Raw genomic sequence first — 22,862 nt, forward strand, 5'->3', positions numbered from 1 at the left:
AGGACTGAGAGATTTTACCATAACCAAGGCAGGACTGAGAGAATTTAACCAGTAACCAGTCCTCAGCAGAAGTGTTTTAAGAAGGTCTTTTAGCAAATGCTCTTGGAAGCAGCAGCATCTGGGAAAACTAAATATTTAGCCAGCACAGAATACCAGGAATGATCATTTCTACAACAATATGTTAATGCTCGACATAACCCTTAAGTCAGGTCCTCAGTAAGAAGGAACACCACAATCAAATAGTTACAGTGTCTACTGTTCAACAAGATTGGGCTAAGCAACGTGGTACTCAACACAAGACTTCTTAAGTTAAGCATTTATGATATAAATTATAGACAATAGAAGATAATAAAAGGTTAAAATGACCGCAAAGTTAAATTAACAGCAAAATGTAAGATATGAAAAGAAAGAATAGAAAATTGAGACGAAACCGCAGTGAAAAAGCAGTAAGGTCATAACGAGCTTCAAAGATCGATATTCATTATAAATGTTAATTGGCTAACTCACTAGCTAGAAGATAGATTGCTAATTAAGGGGGGGGAAAACCAGCCATTTAATGTCAAAAATACTCATTTTGGTTCTGAGAACACATGAAGTTGACACCAATCATAGAAAGGAATACTGGTCTATTTAAGAAGAGAGTCTGTAAGGGCAGAGGGTCTACCCTATTGTCCATGTAGGAAGTGACTCTACCATGCAAAGAATAGGAAGGAAATTTCAAAATAAAACTATCATCACCAAATACACTTGGAATGCTCGCAGAGATGCTAAGCCATGAGAGATGCTTAATAAGCCACCTCCATGCTACCACACTTGGCTGCCTTTTGCAAACATTTTCTTTCTTCTTCTATTTTTTTCCGTGATTCTTTTACTCACTTTATATCCTGCTCACGGCCCCCTGACCCTGATCACCCCCTTTCACAATCCTCCTCCCCTCCCCCTCCTCTTCTGAGTGGCTGGGGTTCCCCTGGGTATCCCCCAACCCTGGCACATCAAGTCTCTGCCAGGCTAGGTGCATCCTGTCCCACTAAGGCCAGACAAGGCAGTCCAGCTAAAAGAACATATCCCATGGACACGTAACAGCTTCGGGGATAGCTTCCCCCATCCAGTTGTTCGGGACTCATCGCAAACATTTTCAAAAAGGAAAATATAGTTGAAGCATAATGATCAAGCCTGTCTAGACAGACCTACATAAAAGCACTGTGCTCCCAGACAGATCTACATAAAAACACTGCTCCCAATGCTGAAAAACGTACACTGCAGTGAACCATGCAGGCAATGTTGAAAAACAAGAATGATCTCCTGGTGGCACGGAGAAACACATGGATAGTCTTTCATAGTTGTTCAGTTTAAAAAGGACCAGTGCAAAGGAAATAAAGTAAAGAGGTCAGGGGTCACTGCTCCAAGTCACCAAGTTCCAGGAATTGAGGGGTGGGTGGGGACATAGAAACAAAAATTTTACCAGATGGAGGAGATAAAATATTTACAGAAAAGTACTACGAGGTGAGGGAGGTTACAGGTGTAAGGGATTTGTGGACTACTTGCCCTTGGACGGCTAGAAAACGAGTGCTACCTGTGATAGAAAAAAAAGTTCTCTCAGACTTTCTGACAAGTGGTACTCCAGCATAAGGAAGCTCTCCACGGATGTTAAATGAATGCTTATTACACAGCTCAAGAACATGACTGGAACCTTTAAAATGACAAAGAAACAGGAACAAAATGTCTATTAACAAGTCTCCACAAATAGGAAATTGCTCCAGCAAATTTCTCTATGAAGGCTGTTGTTTGCACCACTATATGGCCAAATGCTTAAACAGAACTTTCAAAAAAAAAAAAAATCCACAGGAAGCCTGACTGTGTAGGTAAGGTGCTTGCCAGGAAGGCCTGGAGACCTGAGTACAGTACCCAGAAACCGTGTCTCTTGGCTAGGTTTCTGTTGCAGTACACCATGACCAAAAGCTGCTGGAGAGGATATTGGTCTACTCCATCTTACAGCTCGCAGCCCATCATGGAGGCAGGAAGTGACGCAGAGGCCTTACTGGATGGCTCTTCATGCCTTCTCTCCTGCTTTTTTATACACTCCAGGACCAATAGCCCAGGGGTGGCCCTGCCCAAGTGTTCTATGTCCCTCCCCACCAATCATCAGTCAAAAAAAAAAAAAAAGTGCCCTTCAGACCCACCCACAAGCCGATCTGACTTGAATGTTTCTCAGATTCTCAGTTGAGTTCTCCTCTTCACAGGTGACCCAAGCCTGTGTGAAGTTGACATAAAGCTAGGCAGCTCTCTATGTATAGACAGCCTACTCCATAAGGTCACCTTCTAACCTTCACGTGTGTGCTGTGGGGTGCGAACCTACCACTACATACAATAAATATCAAATGATTTTTTAATCCACAGGATATAAAATTACAATTTAAAAATCGATAAAACTGGGTAATGACAAAAATAGCACCTTTTAAGTTTTCCCACACAGAGATACACAATTTAAAAGTAAAATAAGTCTTTTTAAAAAAAATATTCTTGAAAGTAATGTAACAATGTGTGGAGCTAAGGTGCAAATATGTCTTAACAACTCAGAAAATACATAAACAAGAGAAACACGCAAACATGGATTAACCACCCATACCCCACCCCCAAACACAAACAACCAAACAGAAAAGCACACATGTCCACAAGGCTGTAAAATGTGTGGGAAAATATCTTAGAATCTGTTGCTTTTTGGAGGAACCAGTGAGCTAAGCAACTGCTAATGGTGTTGTCTGAGTAATTTCTAGAGTAGCAAGGTGCCAACAGGTAATACTACACATGCAAAGTGTGACAACGGTCAACAGGGGTTAGGAAAGTTACTTTCTATAGAACCATGAAAGATGACTACAGGAAGATGTCCTCCAGAGCTCAGTGCAAGGATGGGTTCCCAAGGGCACCCCCTATTCATTTGTCAGCCCTACCAGAGTGAGGAACAAGATGGAGTAGTCAACCAGAAAGAAATGCATGAGATCAATAGCTAAAAAATCTTACCACAAAGGAAGGACTGAGTTCTATTTTAACAGGCAAGCCCTACATTTTAACAAATATTGTATTCTGATATTGGAATATAAAGCTTCCAAAGAATTCAAGTGGAGTGCTGCAGTTTCTCAGTGAGCTTTCACGCCAAACATAATAGAAGATCACAAGACACATTGCACTTTCAGGCACAACATAGATCAAACACACTAGACAAAGAAATGTCAGTAACTCCAGGACAGGCGGCAAGACTCCCCAGGAGGTGCATGCATTTAACATTTACATCATAATGCAGGCAAAACAACCACTTGTTCCAGCTAGCCTCTCTGATGCTGCGATAACCACTCTAACCAAAATCAAACTGGGGGAGGGGGGAAAGTTTATTTGGCTTTCAGGTCCCAGTCCACCATTGACAGATGCACAGTCAGGAGCTCAGGTAAGAACCTGGAGGCAGTAACTGCAGCAGAGATCAAGGAGAATTCTATCCTGCTCACTGCCTTGCTCCCACTGCCTCGTTCAGCTCACTTTCTTACACAGAAGGGGACAGGACAGGCACTCTTACATCAACCATTAATCAAGCAAATGCCTTACAGATATGTCCACAGACCAATCTGATGGAGGCAATTCCTCAGTGGAGATTCCCTCTTCCCTGCTCCGTTTCAACTTGACAACAACTAACCAACACACCAGTTTAAAAAAAGAAAATTCTGGCTACCCTAATAGAAAAAGAGAAAATTGCATAAAAATGTCAACATTGCATCATGGGGAGAAAACTGACCACTGACGAATTAACATGGGAGGGGACTTTCCAAATTTACTATCATTTATGCTATGATAGTATCATTAGGCTTGATAACAGAAACCATTAGAGCCATAATAACTGCATAATACTGCACATTCTTTCTGGTATGCAGATCCTAGCTGGTTCTCTCTCTTAGCACTCTCTCAATCTCTCTCTCTCTCTCTCTCTCTCTCTCTCTCTCTCTCTCTCTCTCTCTGTGTGTGTGTGTGTGTGTGTGTGTATGTGCGCGTGCGCTCATGTGCACACAACACCTATATGTGGCCATGAGTGAATATAGGTCATGAAACTAGAAAGGAGACCCTGAAGGGAGAAAGAAGAGGCTTGAAAGAAGCAGCTCAAGGGGTAAAAGAATAAATATTCCATGAAAATGGAAGGAGGCGGCTGGGGCAGAGGAGGAGAGGAGGAACAAGCAAAGCAAAGTGGGTGGGCGTTGCAAATGTCAGTCCGTTCACTTAGTATGCCCACACCTACCTACGTCATTACTATTTCAGCATTGCATTCAAAGTCCTAGATAATGAAAGAAAAAAATTTAAAGTTTGAAAGTGTAAAATCCCAGCATGAATTGGGAGGGATCTCGAAGTCTTAAGGGTACTGAGGAGTTTTGGGCAAGTGATGGCTACTAAGGGGAGGGAGAGTGAGTTTACTTCAGAGGCGTGGTCTCTGTACACTGCCCATGTTCTGAACGGGATGGGCTCACACCCACTGGAAGTGGGCAGCACTAACTAGACTCAGTGGGCAGATAAATGAATGAATTAATAAATAAATAAAAGAGGACATGATGTTGACAGGGGTGTGTGGTGAGGTGACTCTTGGAGGACTTGGAGGAAGGAAGTGGGAGTATGGATATAATTAAAACACATTGCATGTGTGTGCAAAATTCTCAAGGAGCAAATTAAAATACACATGAAAATGTAAACAAAGGAAGCAGGAGAACAGGAAGAGAGGAAGAAACAAGTCTTTTCCCTGCACATCAGCCTCTCAGTGGCTTCTACCAGCTGTTCTCCATTGTCCTTTAAAAGCCTGCAAAGTTACTATAAAGAACTGATACTTAATCTCCAAAGTGTCCTTGTGCCGTGCATGTCTGGGAATAGGTTTACGCTGGTGCTACCTGTGGACATTTCCTGGCCCTCCCGATGATGCTCTCCTTTTCTTCCACAAGTTAATAATCTCCAGCTTTTTGTATGGAGAGAGCTGATTCTTTTCATACTGAGAAAACAGAATAAATCAAAAAATACAAAGGAAGAGCTTTGCACAGGTAAGCAGCACCCCATCAGTTGCGCCTGGATTCTTTATTTTCATCAGCTACTAGACTGGAGGGGTGGCATCGGGCTATTTGATTATTTGATCACAGAATGCATGGGAGCAGCAGACATTAAACCTCCTGCAATTCTGTCAAGATGTGCATGCCGCTAGCTCTCCAAGACCATTACAAACAAACGTGGCCCTGTGTCTGCCACAGCCATGTCTACAAAGCTGTTGACGTAAAGTGTATATATCTCTCATCAATCAATTTTGCTGAGCTGTCTTTTTAATTTGTTCAGAGAGTTTTAATGTTGACTTTGATGAGATTCTGAGATCCCCAGGTGGTCTTCCGTATGGATACGTTTCTTGGCTAGAGCTGTGGGGAGACAAAGTGGGGAGGGTAGGCAGGACTCTGATGGTCTGGGAGCTTTGACCACTGCCGAAGGCAAAGCTCTTAGCTCAGTGTTGTGTATCTGGCACCACTTTATGTTCCAGATTTGAGATTGTTACAGATGGCTGTTGCCTTTATACATACCCCACGATGCATCTTCATGTAGTTTACTGACATGAGTATGTGTTTTTTCTTCAGTAAGTCAATGGGCTTGATGCCATGGTCAAAGCCTGACTTGCCAAGACACGGCTCCATGATTGTGAAACATGCTCCTCTTGATCCCAGCAGATGTTAGCAACGCTCAGCTTGATACCTTCCATGTTTCCGATTCTTGCAACTATCTAGATAATTGAGATTTATCTGCATAATTAAAGTTTCTAATTTTTTTTTTGCAAACATTGGCAACCACTTTCATAATAGATCTTACAATTTCAGCATTTCTGGTGTTCCAAAATACACATCATAGGAAGTAACACACATGTCAGGTGTAGAAGGGACCCACAGGCAAGGGAAAGAAACAACATGTGGTTACCAAGAACATGCCCAATTAGAGAAGTCTGGAAGCCTACCGGGATCCCAGTAGCTGTGCCATACTGGTTCAAGCTAAATAGCTTCTGGGTCCCAGTGAGGAGTTCAACCCATGACAGAAAGTAAATGTGTCTCTTTATCTTGTAATTAGTTTCGTGTCCACAGGGTGGAGGGAAACATTCTTAATCAACCTTATTTATTTATGATCGTTTAAGCTATGAATATCTGCCTTTTCTTTTTGTCGTTGGCTTTTTCATAATTCATTTTACTTCCTCTAACCCCCTGTGCATAGATCTGGAAGCCAGTCCACACTGCCTGTTCAGCCATCTCTGAGACTTTCCATTTCATCTTCCAATCCATCTCCATGAAAGAACTGCTTGCAAGTTACTCCGTGTGCATTTCAGATTCAGTTATTTTTACAAAAAATTTATTTCTGTAATTCTGACTTGTTCCATTCCTTCCCCCCACTGCAGGCTTCAAGGTCGCTGGGCATTTCTTTAATGCTTGTCATTAACTTCCAGGCTGTATATTAGTTGCCTGAGATGTGTTTTAGCTTCCTTTCCAGCTGTTCATGGTAACACTGGGACTCAGTTGAATTTGTACATTGACCTTGTACCCTGAAATCCTGCAAAACCCCGAGAAACCCTGTACTGGGAGCTTTGGGCAAATTGTATGAGGTGGTTTACACTGGCAATGCCCTGACTGCATTCAAGTAGGACATGGTCCTTCTTCCTCTTCCTCAGTGCCTTCTCTCCTGTTTCCTATTTGTCTGCTTGAACCACCTGCAGCTTCCAGAACAATTTCGCAAGGAAGTGATGCAACCACAAGTCCCTGCCTATATCTTCCCCTGAGGAAAGATATTGAGTTGAAAATGATTTGTACTGTTTTTGTTTTATACGCAGATACTATCTAACTTTGTACCCCAAACTTCAGATTCTTCTGCTTTAGCCTCCGTGCTCCGATTACAGGCACGTCCCACCATGTCCACGGAACACATTTTCTAAATCTACTGATATGATCTTACTACTTCCCTTCTTTCATTTTTGATAAATAAAACTTCTTGGTCTCCTAATGTTGGATTAGCATTTCATTCCCAGAAAGCAACGACTTAGTCCCAAGGCATCGCCTACTGTCTACCCTGCTGGGCACAGTACCTTCTCTGAGACAGTTTTAAATCTGTGCTGGTGAAGCACCTCTGATAGCAGTCTTCCTATAATATCCATGTGACTTTTGTAAGAGAAGAGGACTGATCTCAGGTAAAGAAGTTGGGGACACATTTTTCTCTACCCTCTTGTCCGAACAAGTTTGCGTACACGTGTCTAGCACTTCTTCCGAAAGCAGCTGATGGAACTCACCAGAGAACTCCTCCAATCTTGGAGATTTTTCCTGTTGGGAAAACGTTACCCCACACTGAAAGGCTTCTAAGTGGATCCGCTGCTCGTGTACATTTCGTTCTAGTCACATCCCGTTGCCTCTTTGACTCAGCTTGTTCCGTACAAAGAGTTCGTCTGTTTTGTTAAAGCTTTGAGTACACTCCATGAGGGAGTGACTCACATTTTCTCACTGCATTTTGTATAAAGCCTGGACTGATAACTGATTTCGTTCTTGATAGTGCTCATCATCATTGGCTTCCTTTTTACCTAAGATCCACCCGGGAGACGACCAACTGTACTGATCTTTCTAAAACTTCAGCTTTGCTTTCATCCATTTTCTTACCACCACTCGTTTTAAATTCTTTGACATCTCTTCTTATATTCTGTGTTAATTTTAATTGTCAGCTTCACACAGTCTAAATTCACCTAGGAAGGAAGTCTCAATGAGAGACTCTCTAGCCCAGGCTGGTCTGTGGGCAATGCCTATGGTTATGATAGTTGAGTTATGAAGACCCACCTACAGTGGGTGGTGCCATTCCCTAGGCTGGGGGTCCTGAACTTGATTAAGCCAGAGAAAGTGGGTTGAGCCCTAGCATGCATGCATTAATGCATTGCTATGGATGCGATGTGGCTATGGATACGATGTGACTGGTTCTCTCGTGCTTCTGACACTGTGCCTTCCCTGTTATGAATAACTATAGCTAGTAATTGTGAGCTCTTTCTCCCTTAAGTTGGAGAGTTTTATCATAGCAACAGAAAACAAAGCTGAGTCGTCATTTTTTTTCCTGTTCTTTTGGCTTGTTTTGGTGAGGAAGCTCTCTCTTTTCTAGTTGCTTAAGGGTAAGCATTGATTTAAATTTTCCTTACCAATACAGACATTTTCATGTTATAAATTTCTGTCTGTGTCCTGCTTTGGCTATGCCCCACAAGATTTCTTATAATGATTTTCATTTTCATTTAAATCAAAATATTTTCCAACTCTCTCTACCTCTGTGACCCATGTGTTACTTGAGTGCATTATTCTATTTTCGGGTATTTAGAAATTTTTCAGATTTTTTTTTCCTGTTCCATTACTGGTTTCTAAATTAATGTTGTTTTTTCCAGAAGGAAACTCATATAGATTTTAACCACTCAGTACCTGTAAGGTTATTTTGCAGCCTCAAATGTGGGCATGATAGATGCCCTGCATTTGCACAAAAACACATGGTGTCTGCCATGGGGTGTCTGTAGCTGTCTCTGACCAGACTGGAGGGCAGTCTTCCGTCAGCTTTCCAAAGGTGAAAACATGCCACCTTCTTGCTGTTGCAGGAGGTGCTGCTGCAGCCTCAGCTGTGCCCGAAACCTACCTGTACCGACTTCTGTTCTGTCCATGTTCATCCTGTGTAGACGCCCCTGGTTGGAACTGTTCTGTCCATGTTCGTCTGGTTGGATGCCTCTGGTTGGAACTGTTCATCCTTCCGGACACTTTCTCTGTATTTCTTTTTATGCAAGCTCCTTTTCATCTCTGAATTCTTTCTTGCCTATTAGTTATGCCCCTCCTCCTAGTCCTCTGGTCTCACACTGAAGCAGGTATCACCCCCCTCCTTTTAACTTTCACCTAGTTCTTGGCATTGGATCAAATAGATATCACATATTTGTGCAAAAAATCTGAAAAACTCTGCCTGTCAACAGGGAGTTAAGCTTCACATTTCAATATCCACTTTATAGTTTGTTTTACATGTTATGTAAAACAGCAAGACAGTGACACGGTTTCAGCTTTGGAAAACTGACAGGAGTCTGCCCTCCACTCTGGCCAGAGGGACAGCTACAGACACCCCGTGACAGACAGCATGTGTTCATGTGCAGGTGCAGAGCATCTATTACGCACGACTACCTTGTTCTCCTATGATATGATCCGTCTCTTTCTTTTTATACCTGATCTTGTGTTGAATAACTATATAGTGTTTTCCATTTTTGCTTTGTTGGGGTGGTTAACGCACTGAGACTGCTGCAGGAGACTCTCTCGGTGCCTTTTTATTTACTCATATGGATTTTTCCTTTTTTCCCCCTTTTATTGAAAATAGATTTTTTTTCTCATATAATATATCCTGATTACTCCTTCAGTTCTTCTCTACTTCTCCTCTCATCCAGATCGACCCCCTTCTGTCTCTTATGAGAAAACAAGCAGGCTTCTAAAGAAAAAGAATATAATAAAAACATGATCTATAATGTAATATGAGATAAAACAAAAACTAACACATTGGAATAGGATAATACAAACAAGGGGAAGGAAAAGAGCCCAAGAAAAGGCACAAAAATCAGATATAGATCCTGAAGATCACTTGTTCACACCCTCAGGAATCCCGTGAAAATGCAACAATACATGGAAGAGGGGGAAAGAGAGAGAGAGAGAGAGAGAGAGAGAGAGAGAGAGAGAGAGAGAGAGAGAGAGAGAGGTGACTAAGTTTATTTCCTGTTGGTCACCCACTGTTGGGCACATAACCCACCCTTATGAGTAGTTTGTTTCCCCAGTGAGACTCCTTTGGAGAAAATTAAATTTTCATTTCAAATGGTTATCAACTGGAGATAGCTTTAAGGATGGGGCATTTGTCCACTTCTTCTTTCAGCTCCAGGACCGCTTCTGGTGCAGACCCATGTGGGTCCTGTGCATGCCTCCTCAGTCTTGGCCAGTTCAGATGAGCTCTGGTTGTGTTGACATAGAAGATCTGGTTTCCTTGGTGTCCTCTGTCCCCTCTGGCTGTTGCACACTTTCTGCATCCTTCTCCATAGGGATTCCTGAGCCCTGAGGAGAGGGATTTGATGGCCACATTTCTTTAGGGCTGAGTGTTCCAAGGTCTCTCACTCTTCTGCATACTGTCTGGCTGTGGGGTTCTGTATCTGTTTTTATCTGTGGCCAAGGATGCTTCTCTGATGATGCCTGAGCAAGGCACTGATCACATTTGTCTTTCTGGGTCTGGGTTACTTCACTCAGCATGATTTTTTTTTGGTAGTTCCTCCATTTACTCGCTTCTCTGGCAGGCGTGGCTTGAGGGTTACCAGAGGATGCTTGTTGGAGGGGGCTGGGAGAACAGGATGTGAATAGAAGAAGGTTGGAGGAGAAGATCTGTGTGTTCTGTTGGAGATGGGGGCAAAAAAAGGGGGGAATCTGGAGCAGTTGGTCTGTTGCAGAGCTGGGGCTGAGACTGGGGATTGGATTTGGATGAGAGGAGAGAGAGGTGAAAATCTGCAGTTAGCCTACTTGCTTCCCTGGCCAGAGTGGTCTTTGGGTCCCCAGAGAATGTTGGTTTTCATTTTTTAGAAAGGGTCTCACTGTGTAGACCTGGGTAGCCTAGAATTTGCTATACAGGCCAGAGTGGACTTGAACTCACAGAGACCTACCTGCCTCAGTATCCCAATGCTGGATTGAAAGTGTGCATCACCACACTTGGCTTTTGTTTTATTGCTTTTGGTTTTGTTGTTGTTGTCTGTCTGTCTGTCTAACTGTCTTTAAGAAAGAGTCTCACTATGTATCCCTGGGTGGCTGGATTGACTATTTATTATGAATCAATTATGTCTACAATTATTTTGTCATACATAAAGATAGCAGGTCTATCTTTAAGTCTACAGAGTGTCCTCTCAGATTATCATTGTGTCATACAGTGGATGGTGCAAAGGCACTCTGACTTCATACTTCCTGTTCCTCCTCTGAGACCCCTGTGGAAGCCAGCATGCATCTCGCATGTTGCAAATGTTGTAAACTGTCCGGGCATGCTCTGTCACTAGTCAGTGCTCCTTTACACCATCAGCTACAATCAGAGCAGTTGAGAGAGAACCATGCGACCCTTATCATCTCCATCCAGTTACTTTCGTGTCTAGGGGAGGTAAATCGCTCTCTGATGCTACATTATTTATTCTTTACAATTTCTTGAGCTGACGCTATCCAGACAAGGAATTCTTTTCAGTTCTAGTTTATCTGGGATGGTACTTCACCTCAGGTTCTGCTTGTTTTTTTTTTATTGGTTTTAAGTTGTAGATGGAGAGATCTTTACCGATATGGAGCCCTTCCAATGTATCGCTTCCTCAGGGCAATAAAACTCATGAGATTTTTATCTTTGTTCTTGTCTGTGTAATGTGTCTTCTCTCTCTCTTCGAGACCTGCTTTTAGTCTCTTCCTTACAAGTTTGACTCTGACTTGTCGAGTGCTCAGTCAGTTTCTGTCTCGTTTTCCTTTGCTCTTTTCCAGTTGGGTTGGCTGAGAGTCTTGAATCTACAGTTTGACAACAGAGTTTATTTTTGTATCACCTTTGCTCATTATCTCTCCAAATGCTTTCCCTGCCATGTGTTCATCTAGGACTTCAATCACACATATGTTAACCATCTGATGTTACCTCTCAGCTCGGAGGGTGCGGGCTCCATTTCACCACTCCATTTCACGGCTTGCTCTCTGAAATGCAATCACCAAGGTTTCTATCCTTGAACCCCTTCCTTGACTTCTCCACATCCACTCATGAGCCCATCAAAGCTCTTTTCCATCTCAGATGTTATAGTCTTCTTAATATTTCCATGACTTCATTTCCACATCTCTGATGAAATCCTACACCTGTACCTCCATCAGGTGATTAACCTGCTCGTCAGTGGGGTGCTGGGAGTTTCAGTCTGCAGGTCTCTGGTGCTCCTGATCTTTTCTTGATAGATGAACTTCTTGCTTGATTTGCAAGCCCTGTAATGCTCTTAGCAAAGGCTAGCCCTTATAAGGAGAAAATGCCACGCATGGGGCTTCCTTCTGGGGAGCACTGTAGCCTTTCTTGTGTCAGGCTGTCAGCATGGGAAGCAGGGTCAGTATATTCAGGAGCTGACCTGGACTTGGCCCCTGTTGTCATTTTTGCCTGCATAGGCTTCAAATTCCCTTAACAGTGACTTTCCCACAGGGCTTTGAGTTCTGGGGTACCTGGCCATCTCGTTCAGCATTTGTGTCCCCACCCATGGCCATTTATATGCCTAGACCACAGAGGGGGCACATCACCCACCTTCCCTGTGCTACCTAGGGGGTGGGGTCCTGGTCCACCTTCAGTCTTAGGGAACCTTGTGATTAGTTGTGTGTTTAGGGGGTTCTGACAGCAAAATTTGAGATTCTGCATTTCAGTATAGCTTCTAGCTTTTTGCTCACTCCAGTGACCAAACTACAAACATTCATATCTATCCACTGTTATTAACCACAAATGCTGATGCCTGCAAATATTCTGAAGCCTGACTTCCTCATTCTGAGCTCTTGTTATAGATTCATTTCTTAGTAGAAGAGGTTAAAAAGAAAATAATAAAAATATACAATATGAATGTTTTCAAATGTCTCGTTTCACAGAAGGCGTCTAAACATAGTGGCGGTCTCATAATTTGAAATTAAAAAAAAAAAACATAAGCTTGTCAGATTTCTTAAACATCTCATTTGGTAATTGCTGGGGGGTGGGGGGACAGAATCCATATGACATACTCCTCCTAGTCACCTTACACTCAAAAGTAAACAGAGCATAAATGACACCAGACTAGAAACAGCAAAGCAGAGAGTAATAAGAAAATAGAAATCAAAGTGCCAAATCATATAGAAAAATATAAAGTGTAAAGTAACGAACGAAGCTTCATTTTGAAAGGCAGATATTATACTTTGAAACAACCCGAGTATAAACAAAACAGAACAAAACAAACAAACAAACAAAAAAAAAAACAGAAATTGTGCGGAATGACAGCAGCTGCCTTGCCAGGGAAGCCACTTCCATACAAACGGGTCCCTTGCAGATCTGAAAGAATCCTTCCCCACCTGAATGCCAGCATGACTCTCTTAGCGTTTCTCGACAGGAAGAGCAGCTATCCGATGTGGTGATTCAACGGTGGTTTGAGTGTGGAATGACCCCCAGAGGCTCAGGCATTTGCCTCCATAATGGAATGTATGCCCCCTCAAACTGTGAGCCCAAATACATGTTCTCTCTCCCTTTAAGTTGCTTCTTCTTAGGTATTCGGTCACAGCAATGAGAAAAGCGATGACTGCAGCAGGCTTTGGGGAGCAGAGATACCCTGCCTCGGCCCATTCCCTTTGTTTACGGGAGGTCGGGGCATCGGGATCTGTGCCCATCGCCTTCTCTGAATAGGGACTGCTTTACAGAGTCACCGTGGCACAGTGACCATGTTTGCAGACTGTCTTCAATGGGCCTTCTCCTGGGTGGTTATAATCACCATGTTTCAGAACTGCCCTTGTGCCTCTTTCTCATTTCTTCTGATGGTCTTTCGCTGTGGCCACTCATTTTTTATTACAACCCTTTCTGATCTTCTGTGGTTACTTATTTATTTATGCGTGTTAAATTATACTAAAATTCGCCCTACCCTCAAGGGTGACCAGGTTCTGGGCAAAGCCTTTCTTCTCCATCTTCAGGATCAAAGGATTCTGAGCAGAATGTTCTATGCTGCACTCCTGGGTTTTTGTCTTCTTCCCCATCTGCCTCTCACACAAGTTGGGATGGAATTTGTATAGACTCGGGCTTTCTGATCTCAGGCTAACGGCCAGAATCTTCAGTTTCCCAAGACACTATTTTGTGTCTCTACTGGGCAACGAGTGAGCTTATGATCTTTCCCCACTGCTTGATGCTTCCAGCCTTGGCTATTTTATTTGCGAATGGCGTCCTGACATGCTACCACATTCCCAGGAATGACCTACTCATAGAGGAAGAGGACTGATAGAGAGATGAAGAGGGTACCTCCTGTAGCCTGATCAGGAGGACCATCCTGGCTCCTGACATTCTCTTGCCTGCCTGTTTCCTACCCTGAGTCAGCTGCTGAGGGCTGGGAATGAAGGAGGCTTGAATCACTTCTCAGTTCGGCCCATTAACACCATCATTAGGGACAATTTCCACTTAATGATTATCACAGCCCTTGCTTTCTACAGCTGTGACTCTGTGCCTTCCCATGCTGGACCTACTGGCCAGTGAGAAGAAACTCAGCCTCCTGACGCTCCCCAGCTTCCCTGGATGAATCCCTGCTTTCCTAGAGGAGGTGTGGATCCATCAGAGTGGGAAGACCATGCGAAATCTCATGACATTTATGAAGCCTGAGCTCTCAGGGATGCCTCTGGCTAAAGAGGGCCTGAGCCTAGTCCCTACTGTCCATCTAGGTTCCCCATTGACCCCTAAGTCCAATATCACTTAATTGCCTGTAGTTGCGTGCACGTCATATCTACTGCCTGGCTTAGCAATCTACTCTGCCTGCCCTGATGTAGCACCTCAGGCTTCCCTCGAGGCCCCATCGTTTATAACTATGTCACATGATCTTGACCTGTTTTCCATTTCCCCAGTAGACTGCATAGCCCAGCTCTCATGGCTACCCCCTTTTACCAGCATCAATCATAATTCCCACATTGGAGGCGGCCGAGGCTGCTTCTAGCTCAGAGCAGAGGAGCAATCCTGCATGAACACAGTTTGTCTAAACAGTGGGAGCCTCTGTAGTAAGTCACACTTCAGATAGTTTTCCAAGCTCAGTCAAGTTGAGCTCATATGAACTGAACCTCTGAGCTTACACTTAGCTCTTAACCAGTATACGTGAGGGAGATGTGACATTAATCTAAGCCTCAGCTTTCTTCCACAGTGACCTCTAGCAAGGCAGCCAATAGCACAGTTATTCAAACTGCTCGCTAGGCGTGCATCAGTTGAGTCCCTGGCATGTAACCTTCCACTGTCCCTCAAATGCCAACGCATGAACAAACAGCACTTAGAGAATAATATTACATGAAAACCACTCTCCAGCCAAGGAAAGTAAAGTCTTAGTTCAGTAGCACTGTTTAAAATGTGAGCTTAAGACTCACTTCTCCTGTTCTCTGGAAATTCTAATTATGTTTCTTTGACTAATTTGAAAGAAATCAATAAAATATTTCTGATTAAGGCCACTGAGTTCTGAATAGAAAACATATATAACAAAGTTGGTCAATATGATATGTCAATCATATGCTATATTTATAATGATTTACTTTATATTATGTGCTTGTATAAAAATGCACATGGTCATAACCATGTATATTTGCATAATATGAATTGTAACGTGCATTAAATACAATATGCAAAATTGTCCGCTTATAAGGTGTAAAATATAATTGTTTTACTAGCAATATATCTGATAATTTACATACATATGCTTTGATAAAGGTACAGTTTCTAGCTTTCATGGTAAAATTGAAGTGATATATTTTAAATTTTAACTGATTGGGGAATTAACTCTGTCTTTCACCTTTTCTTGCTCCCTCCTTAGTGCTTGGATAGGCAATTAATAACACTTAAATAACTTCATACATATATATTCATCAGGCATTCAATTTATTCTTTTCAAAGGTGAATAATTTCTGAGAATTCTAAAACTTATCAAAAAGTCAAATTAGTGGTGCAGTTTAGAAACTCCCATCTCAAGCAGACGTACGTGACTGTCAGCCACTTTGGAAGACGGGTCAATATTTTCCTCAAGATAAGTCAAGCCTCAAGTGTTGGATTCAAAAAACAAAAGAGAGAACCCTGGGATGATTAAAAGCAAAATTTTGACTAATTGTGGGTAGGTAAGATTAGAGTGAAAGATTATTATAACATTATGTTTGTAATAAATAGTATGTCATCCTTTAAGAGTTACTAATCCCCAAATCAGGAAGTGAAATTAATAAATGCTTACTGAATAGCATGTAAGATATGGGCCACATCATAGTAAGTAAGCAATCTGAGAAGTTATCAGTTTCTCAGTGTCCCTGGTCTTGTGCCATGAGTGGAAAAGAGGAACTCCACAGATGGACTGGGTGACTTTACCCATCATGGAGAAGTATCATTCTTCCAAGAGTCATCGAGAGTCACGGCGAGCTCATATCATATGAATGTGTCATCAAGCTATCTTTCATGATTATTAATGCGGATAGAAACCATGAAAACCTCATGCTATGAGATGCTACAAACACGTGTGCACCTGTTGTTCGGTCAGATCTCAATCAATCAGCACTGCATAATGACAAGCAATAATGGGGCACTTTTCAGTCAAGAATCACAAAGGCCTGCAGGACCCACTGCCTTGTTCTTCCTGAGTTATTGCTAAACAGGAGCCCTTGCAAATTGGAATAAATATGCAGCCAAACAGAAAGAAGTAGATGCATCGCCCGCCCTGGTGCTGATATCCACAGGAGCAGCTTCTTATTACTAAATTGTAGAGACACATATTGAGATAAGCTTGGTAGGTAGGAAATTACAGGAAGATAATGTAATTCTGCAGTCATAAAATATTCCATAATGGAAGGGGCTGCGAGACAATTTTGGCACCAGCAACATTTGCTTTTGTAATATGATCGTATGTTAAGGTGATTTTAAAAAAAATCAATTTAAAAATTCATAAGATGATTTTATTCTCCTGTTACAATACAGGTTTATTATGCAATATTTCACCTAGGGATTGTTTTGGGGTTGGGGGTGGAGGGGCTGTGTTACAAGACAAATGATCTATCTGGTCACTTGGTTCCAAAGATAGAACAAAGCTCGACTTCCAAGTGTTTCATAATACGTCACCACTATCACCTTCGTTGACAATGCAAAAATGCACGGACTCTATGCATGTACCTGTCCCCTGCAGATCCACAAGCATCCTTGCATGCAGCACTCCAGACAATCAACACTGTTAAAGATGATTGTTCATCTGGTGTCCTTGTTCACAGTAGCAGAAAACATAGTCCAGTCACGAAAGCAGAACATAGCCAATATTATCTGTTATCCTGCACAAATCCCTCAGCTACCCCCTCATCTTCAAAACTGACCCTAGAGAGCTGAAGCATAACAGCAGCTGGGTGACTGGATTCAACTTTTAAACAAGACACACACTGTGCAATGCGTCCATCATAAGAGAATTTGCTAAGAGAATTGTGTCCTGAAAGTGACACTTCGTTTTCAAGCTGACTCCTGATTAACACAGGCACGAAAGTCACATCATCATTGTTAGTTAGGCACTGACCTGGTATGGGTTGAGCTGCTAATACCACAGTGGGGAGAGGCCTGGAGGCAGGAGTGGGCCTGGACAGAGATGGAGTTACTTGGTTTGCCAGAAAATGAGTTTTTTCGTGGCTGTGGAAGAGTACCGATTCCTCCGGGTACATCCATGTTGAGTCCAGAGCAAAGGAATTGTTAAAAAAGATCTGTCCAAAACAAAGGCAAGCAAACATTTAAAACAAAGCACTTGGTAGAAAGTACAGATGTATGCTACTGCTCACTGGTCAAAAGGTGGGTGTTTCACTACGGGGCATGTCGTACAAGTGTGGATCTAAACCTTAAAGGAAAGGGTTGCTGTGAGAAGCCAGAGAAAGGCTTCTAGCTGAGACTGGGCTAATCTTTAACTGTCAGCCTAGCCAGTTCAGCCCAACAGCCAAGTAACACTGAAGAATCACACACCGAGACCACCACTCTGTGGTGTGTGTAACAAATTAATGTGTTACTCCATCTTTCATAGGCAAGTAAATAAACGATATTCCGAAAACTTGAATTCATAACCATCAGGAAGAAGAAAAAAACCAAAATGAGAATCATGAGGAAAATGCCTTCCCAAATGTAAAAGTTGCGCTATATAATGTGTAAGAGTGGGGTTTGGTCCATAGTTATACATTTTAACTTGGAAAAACATCTGATTCAGAGATTTGGTGCTTTTATCAACAGAACCCAACCCACTCATTCGAGTTATATCAAAATTATCCCTGTCTGCTGATGTCTTTGAATAGGTCAGTCTGGTCCTAAAATGAGCCCTCTTTGTACTCAAATAGCCAATCTATTACAATTAGAAAATGCATAATGTTTCTGTTAACATGGTGATACCCAGCAACTTATCAATTAAAAATCCACTTATCCAATTAAATCCCTTGCACTTTTACCTTGTAATTAGGCATCCTCTTATCTATCCAGTTTTTCCCAAGAGGAGGTGACAGAGTAGAAGGACAGACATGTGGGAAAAGGGGCACCAACTCCACAGCAGAGGAGGGGGCTAGTCCTATGGATGGAGAATGACCACCAAACAGCCACTAGAATGCAAAATTTTAAAAGAGAGAAAGAAAGAAAGAAACATCAGCACGTTTTGTACCAAAAGATGCTGGGATTTTACAGTGTAGAAATTTGATGAGAAAATTGTCTCATTTCTAATCAAGAAATACCATGACCATTTATAAATTGCAAAGAAACTTGTGAAAATTATATATATGGATCATCATAAAAATATCATTTCAGTCTCTTTGATTATAGGGAAAGAACTTCCAAGATAAGACCACGAGAGACTCAAAGGTACTTCCACAGTCCCTGGTTACACAGAGACCTAGGTGAGCTAAGTAGGTCAGGAGGCAGGCCCTAAGGTCAGGAAACCTGGATAGGGATTGGTGAGGAGAAAGCAGATGATGGGAGAGGAGAGAAAACAAAAGAGGGTGGGGAAGAAACCAGAAAGGCTTCAATGCATTCAGGACCTGTCAAAGGACTAACTTAAAAAAGGAAGGGAGGGAGGGAAGGAGGGAGGGAGGGAGAAGGGGGAATGAAAAAGAAAATGAAAAGATAAGGAGTTTCTGGCTTGGGCTGATGGGAAACCATGATGGGAAGGGCAAAGGCTGACTTTGGGGCCTTTTCTTTTGAATTCCCAGCCTCCAGTCATGGAGAGCACAGAGCTGTATCTCTGGTATCTCCTTCAGTGTGTTACTTTGCATCATTTCATTTGTCATTTTGAAACTATTTTAAGGAGTTAAGATTGTAACTTTTTGAAGGTTCATTAAAACAAACAGATTCTAGAGAAAAGAAAATTGGTGGAAGATCTCAATGCAGAAAATAATACAGCCAGCACAGGAAGGGGCAGACAACCAAGTATGGGTCACCCACTAAACCACCCCAGTAATGCTGAGGTGGGGGAACACTCAGTGGCTACTGTTTCAAAGTCACATTTTTTGTTTGTTTGTTTGTTATATGTAAAAATAGCTTTCTGATTCTCCCTATCCTTATTTGGATAGTGAATAGCAGCAATATTCAAAAGACTAATGCTAAGATTTTTTTTCTGAAAAAAAATTTTTTAAATTATTTATGCAGGGTGGTTTTTTTTTGGGGGGGGGGATTTCTTGACATTATGTACCTCTAGTGGTAACACTCTGAAATGGCAACCCTCCTAAACATGGCAAAAGCTAGCAGAGCTTATCCAATAAAGCTGACTACTATGTGTATCACACATCAAGATAGGATGCCCAGTACAGCATGTATCTATATCATTAAGTCTAAGGAATAGCTTAGGGGGAGTTTCATGACGTCTTCTAAAAAAACTCACAAGGTGGTACCGGGCTAAAATAATGAAAAGGTATATTGTGACAGAATGCTCGTTTGAATGTGCTAATGATATCCATCTCGGTGTGAAATACGAGCTATTCCTGCATTCAAACTCATTCGCACAGATAGTGAACGAGGAATTTAGCCGAAGCCAGGAGAAAGGCTGCACCACGACACCATCAATCAAAGGTGCAGTCACTTTTCTTTGCTGTTCCAGTCTCTGCATGCCAAACTCTTCTAAAGTGGGATCTGGCTTGAGGGAATTCAGAGAGCAGGAGAGGAATTCCCCCCACAAGACACTGTCATGGCAGGATTTCCAGGCTGTATTCCGTGGCTGGAATTCTCTTAAGCACTGCCCTGAATCTATGTGAAGGAGTAGGGGGACCAGATCAGAATCAGAAATAGCTATTGATCTGCAGCTTGCTTTCAAGTCTGGTGGAGACTGTAAAAGTATTAACTTCGAGGCGATGGCAGCCACGGTTGTTGGCTGCAGCGCTCTGCTCGGCGGCAGAGACTTCAGGACCGCGTTCTGGACAGCGCCCGGCGCCCGGGAAAGTTGGGTCCAGGCTGTTTGGCTTCAGCCAGGGCTGCGGGATCTAGGGCGGTCTAAAGAGAGCCAGGGGAAAATATTGCAAAAAAAGACTGCCAAAGCAAAACCGGACGTCGAAGCATGAACTTTCTTGCCAATGTATGAATGCGTGGCTGCGTCCTGATGGTATGGGGAACCCAGGACAACCCAGGGACAGAGAAGAGCCAACCCGAGGGTCAGGGCAGCCCCAGGACAGGAAGGGACCCGCAATACCGAGCCTGGGTGGGATCAGGGCTGGAGCCGTTACCTGTCCGTGGAGCAGGGGATAATGGTGCACGGCGGCGTGGTCTGGCGCAGAGGACAGCGGCAGCAGGGGCAGCAGGGGCTCTCCCGGGGCTGGCCAGCCCGGCAGCCGCGGGAGCAACGGGGCGGAGGCAGGCTGCGCCGAGGCCAACAGGACCGGCGGGGGCGCGACCCCGGCGCCAAGCCGGAGCAGCCCGGCGGTGCCGGGGACCATCCAAACCCAGGGCGGTGGCGGTGGGTCTGCATTCATCGGCCACGGGAGAGGCTGCCGCCACCGGGGCTGCTGGGGCTGCTGTAGCTGCCGCCGCCGCCGCTGGAGCCTGGCGCCCGCCAGCATCCTACACCCCCGCGCGGGCGGCGGCGGGGGCGGCGGGCGCCCGAGGTGCGGGCCGGCGGCGGCGCGGGCTTCGGAGCGAACTCACTTGGTTGCGCGACGCGGCCGCTCGCTCCGCCCCTGGCCCGCTCTGGAGCCCCTCCTCCTGCCCGCGCCACCCCCGGGCCTGGCGGGGCCCCAGTCCCCGCCCACAGATCCGGACCCCAGAGGCGGGGACACAGCGCGGCACGATGGGGTGCTCCCAACCCAGCCGGCTGATTTTTTTCTACTGTGATCCCTAGCCCACTCTGTTGTCGCTACTGGTGGCCAATGGCTCTAGCTGACGGTGCGCACGAAGGGTCCAGGGGCTCCAGACTCCTCTTGCGATCCTAATGGCAAGCTGAAGCCGAGGTGGCTGCGCTGGAACCGGGCAGGTCCCGCCACTCGCGGAGCTGGCGGCCCCGGCGTGATCTACCTGGTTTAAAGTGAGTCTAGGGCCCAGAGCCCAGAGGGAATACTAGACTGCAGACGTTGACGCCAGCTGGGTCCCGGACCCTTCTAGGCATGGGTCGATTTCTCTCTTGGATAAATATGCAAAATATTTTCCCAAGTCTCTAGAGGTTCACCGTGCCAGGAAACCTGAATTTTTAGTACTGAGTCTAAAGTCCTTTCCGGCTATCTGCTGGCTTCAGCGCCCTCCTTTGCCTCTGCTTTAACCCACAGACTCCCAACCTCTCCCCCTCTCTGTGTCTGATGCAAGGCACAACACAAGTGACTTCTCCTAGAGGGCTTGGCCTCGGTGAACTTGTTTTTAATCCCTCCGGGCACAGGACTGAGTTCCTGCCTGCCTCGCCATAAGCTGCTGTGCCGCAAGAAGTGTCTGGGTCAAAGAATCTCTTGCTCCACGCGGAGCTTCCTTCCTCTAAGCGGGCGCCTGCTGCGGAGCCAGGCTCCGCGCTGATCACAAGCAGTTTCCGCCAGGCGGCGCTGGTCCCAGCCCCTGTGCTGACCTAGCTTGCGCAGAACACTGGGTAGACTGGTCCAATGCCAGGTCTTCTCCATCAGATCCTCTGACATCAACTGGTAGCGGCTTCCAGCCCCAGTCCAGTCCTAGACAGTTCGTGCCGGCAGCAGGGCACAGACGTCACGTGCTAAAGAACCTGAAACCCTAGGCATCCAACTTCTGGTACCAAGCAGGAGCTTGCCAATGAAGCCTGCTTGACCGAGGTGGGTGGGGGAGTGCAGTCCGCACAGTTACATCCAAAGGCACACCTAGGTCAGGCACATACTCATCACCCTTCATCCCGTTAGCAGCCCCTCCTGGTAGAAATAGAAGCACCCACTTGGCTCCAATCAGTTTCTAGGTAGGATTGCCTTCTCATTTTCCTAATTTGCCTACCTTTCTAACTTCCTCCGGACCTGTCATGATTTCTTTTTGTCTCAGCATATGCTGATTTACATAGCTGGCACATCGCTACTTCTCTCCACCCAAACCACTTACAATTCGTGAGGTTTTCCCTTTCTTAGATGCCAAAGTACTGACAAGATTATTTCCCATGTAGAGCCCCAAAGCTTCTCAAATTAGAGCACTGGTATCATCCACTGGAGGCTGCACTTGTGTGTCTCTGTATGTACACAGGTGATGTTATGTGGCCATCTTGGTCTCTAGGCTCCCACTCAACCTGGGATGTTGTGCCAGTTGCTAGGTAAACTAATTCACCCCCCCACCCCCTCGTGAGCGTGCTCGTGCAAAGCTGTATTCTTAGAGAAGCAGAACAGGGTCCATTCCTTCCTTCCTGGTGTGACCTGGGGGCATAGAAGATCCCCAGTGGCCTTGTCTGGGTTGTGTGTACTCTCAGCAAAGCAAAGTGTTAGGCCTGCAGCACCTCTAGCTCCTGGAGTGAAGGAAGGGAGTCACCCCAAGTCTGTGGGTACTTACCATCCTGGGGGGTTTCTACACCGGTTCTCACACAAGGCCTCTGCTAGCCAACTTGGCTAAAGGTTAAGTTCCTGTCTGGGCTGGTGTTCAAAGGCCTTGACGCCTTGGGCACTTCCTGACCCAAAAGAGAG

At 44.4% G+C, this 22,862-nt stretch overlaps 1 protein-coding gene across 1 annotated transcript in view; it reads right to left on the minus strand.

Annotated features, from left to right (window-relative positions):
- The window catches only part of Tcerg1l (transcription elongation regulator 1 like), a 178,505-nt gene extending 157,618 nt beyond the window's left edge, over positions 1-20,887 (minus strand). Inside the window, exons 1-3 of the mRNA XM_021168870.1 lie at positions 20,484-20,887; positions 18,231-18,377; positions 17,324-17,504 (exon numbers count right to left, since the gene is read on the minus strand). Coding sequence (XP_021024529.1) covers positions 17,324-17,504; positions 18,231-18,377; positions 20,484-20,816 — 661 coding nt within the window. The 5' untranslated portion in view covers positions 20,817-20,887. The remainder of the gene's footprint in view (positions 1-17,323; positions 17,505-18,230; positions 18,378-20,483) is intronic.
- Positions 20,888-22,862: the final 1,975 nt, after the last annotated feature.

Source organism: Mus caroli, chromosome 7, assembly GCF_900094665.2.
Source record: "Mus caroli chromosome 7, CAROLI_EIJ_v1.1, whole genome shotgun sequence".
NCBI lineage: Eukaryota > Metazoa > Chordata > Mammalia > Rodentia > Muridae > Mus > Mus caroli.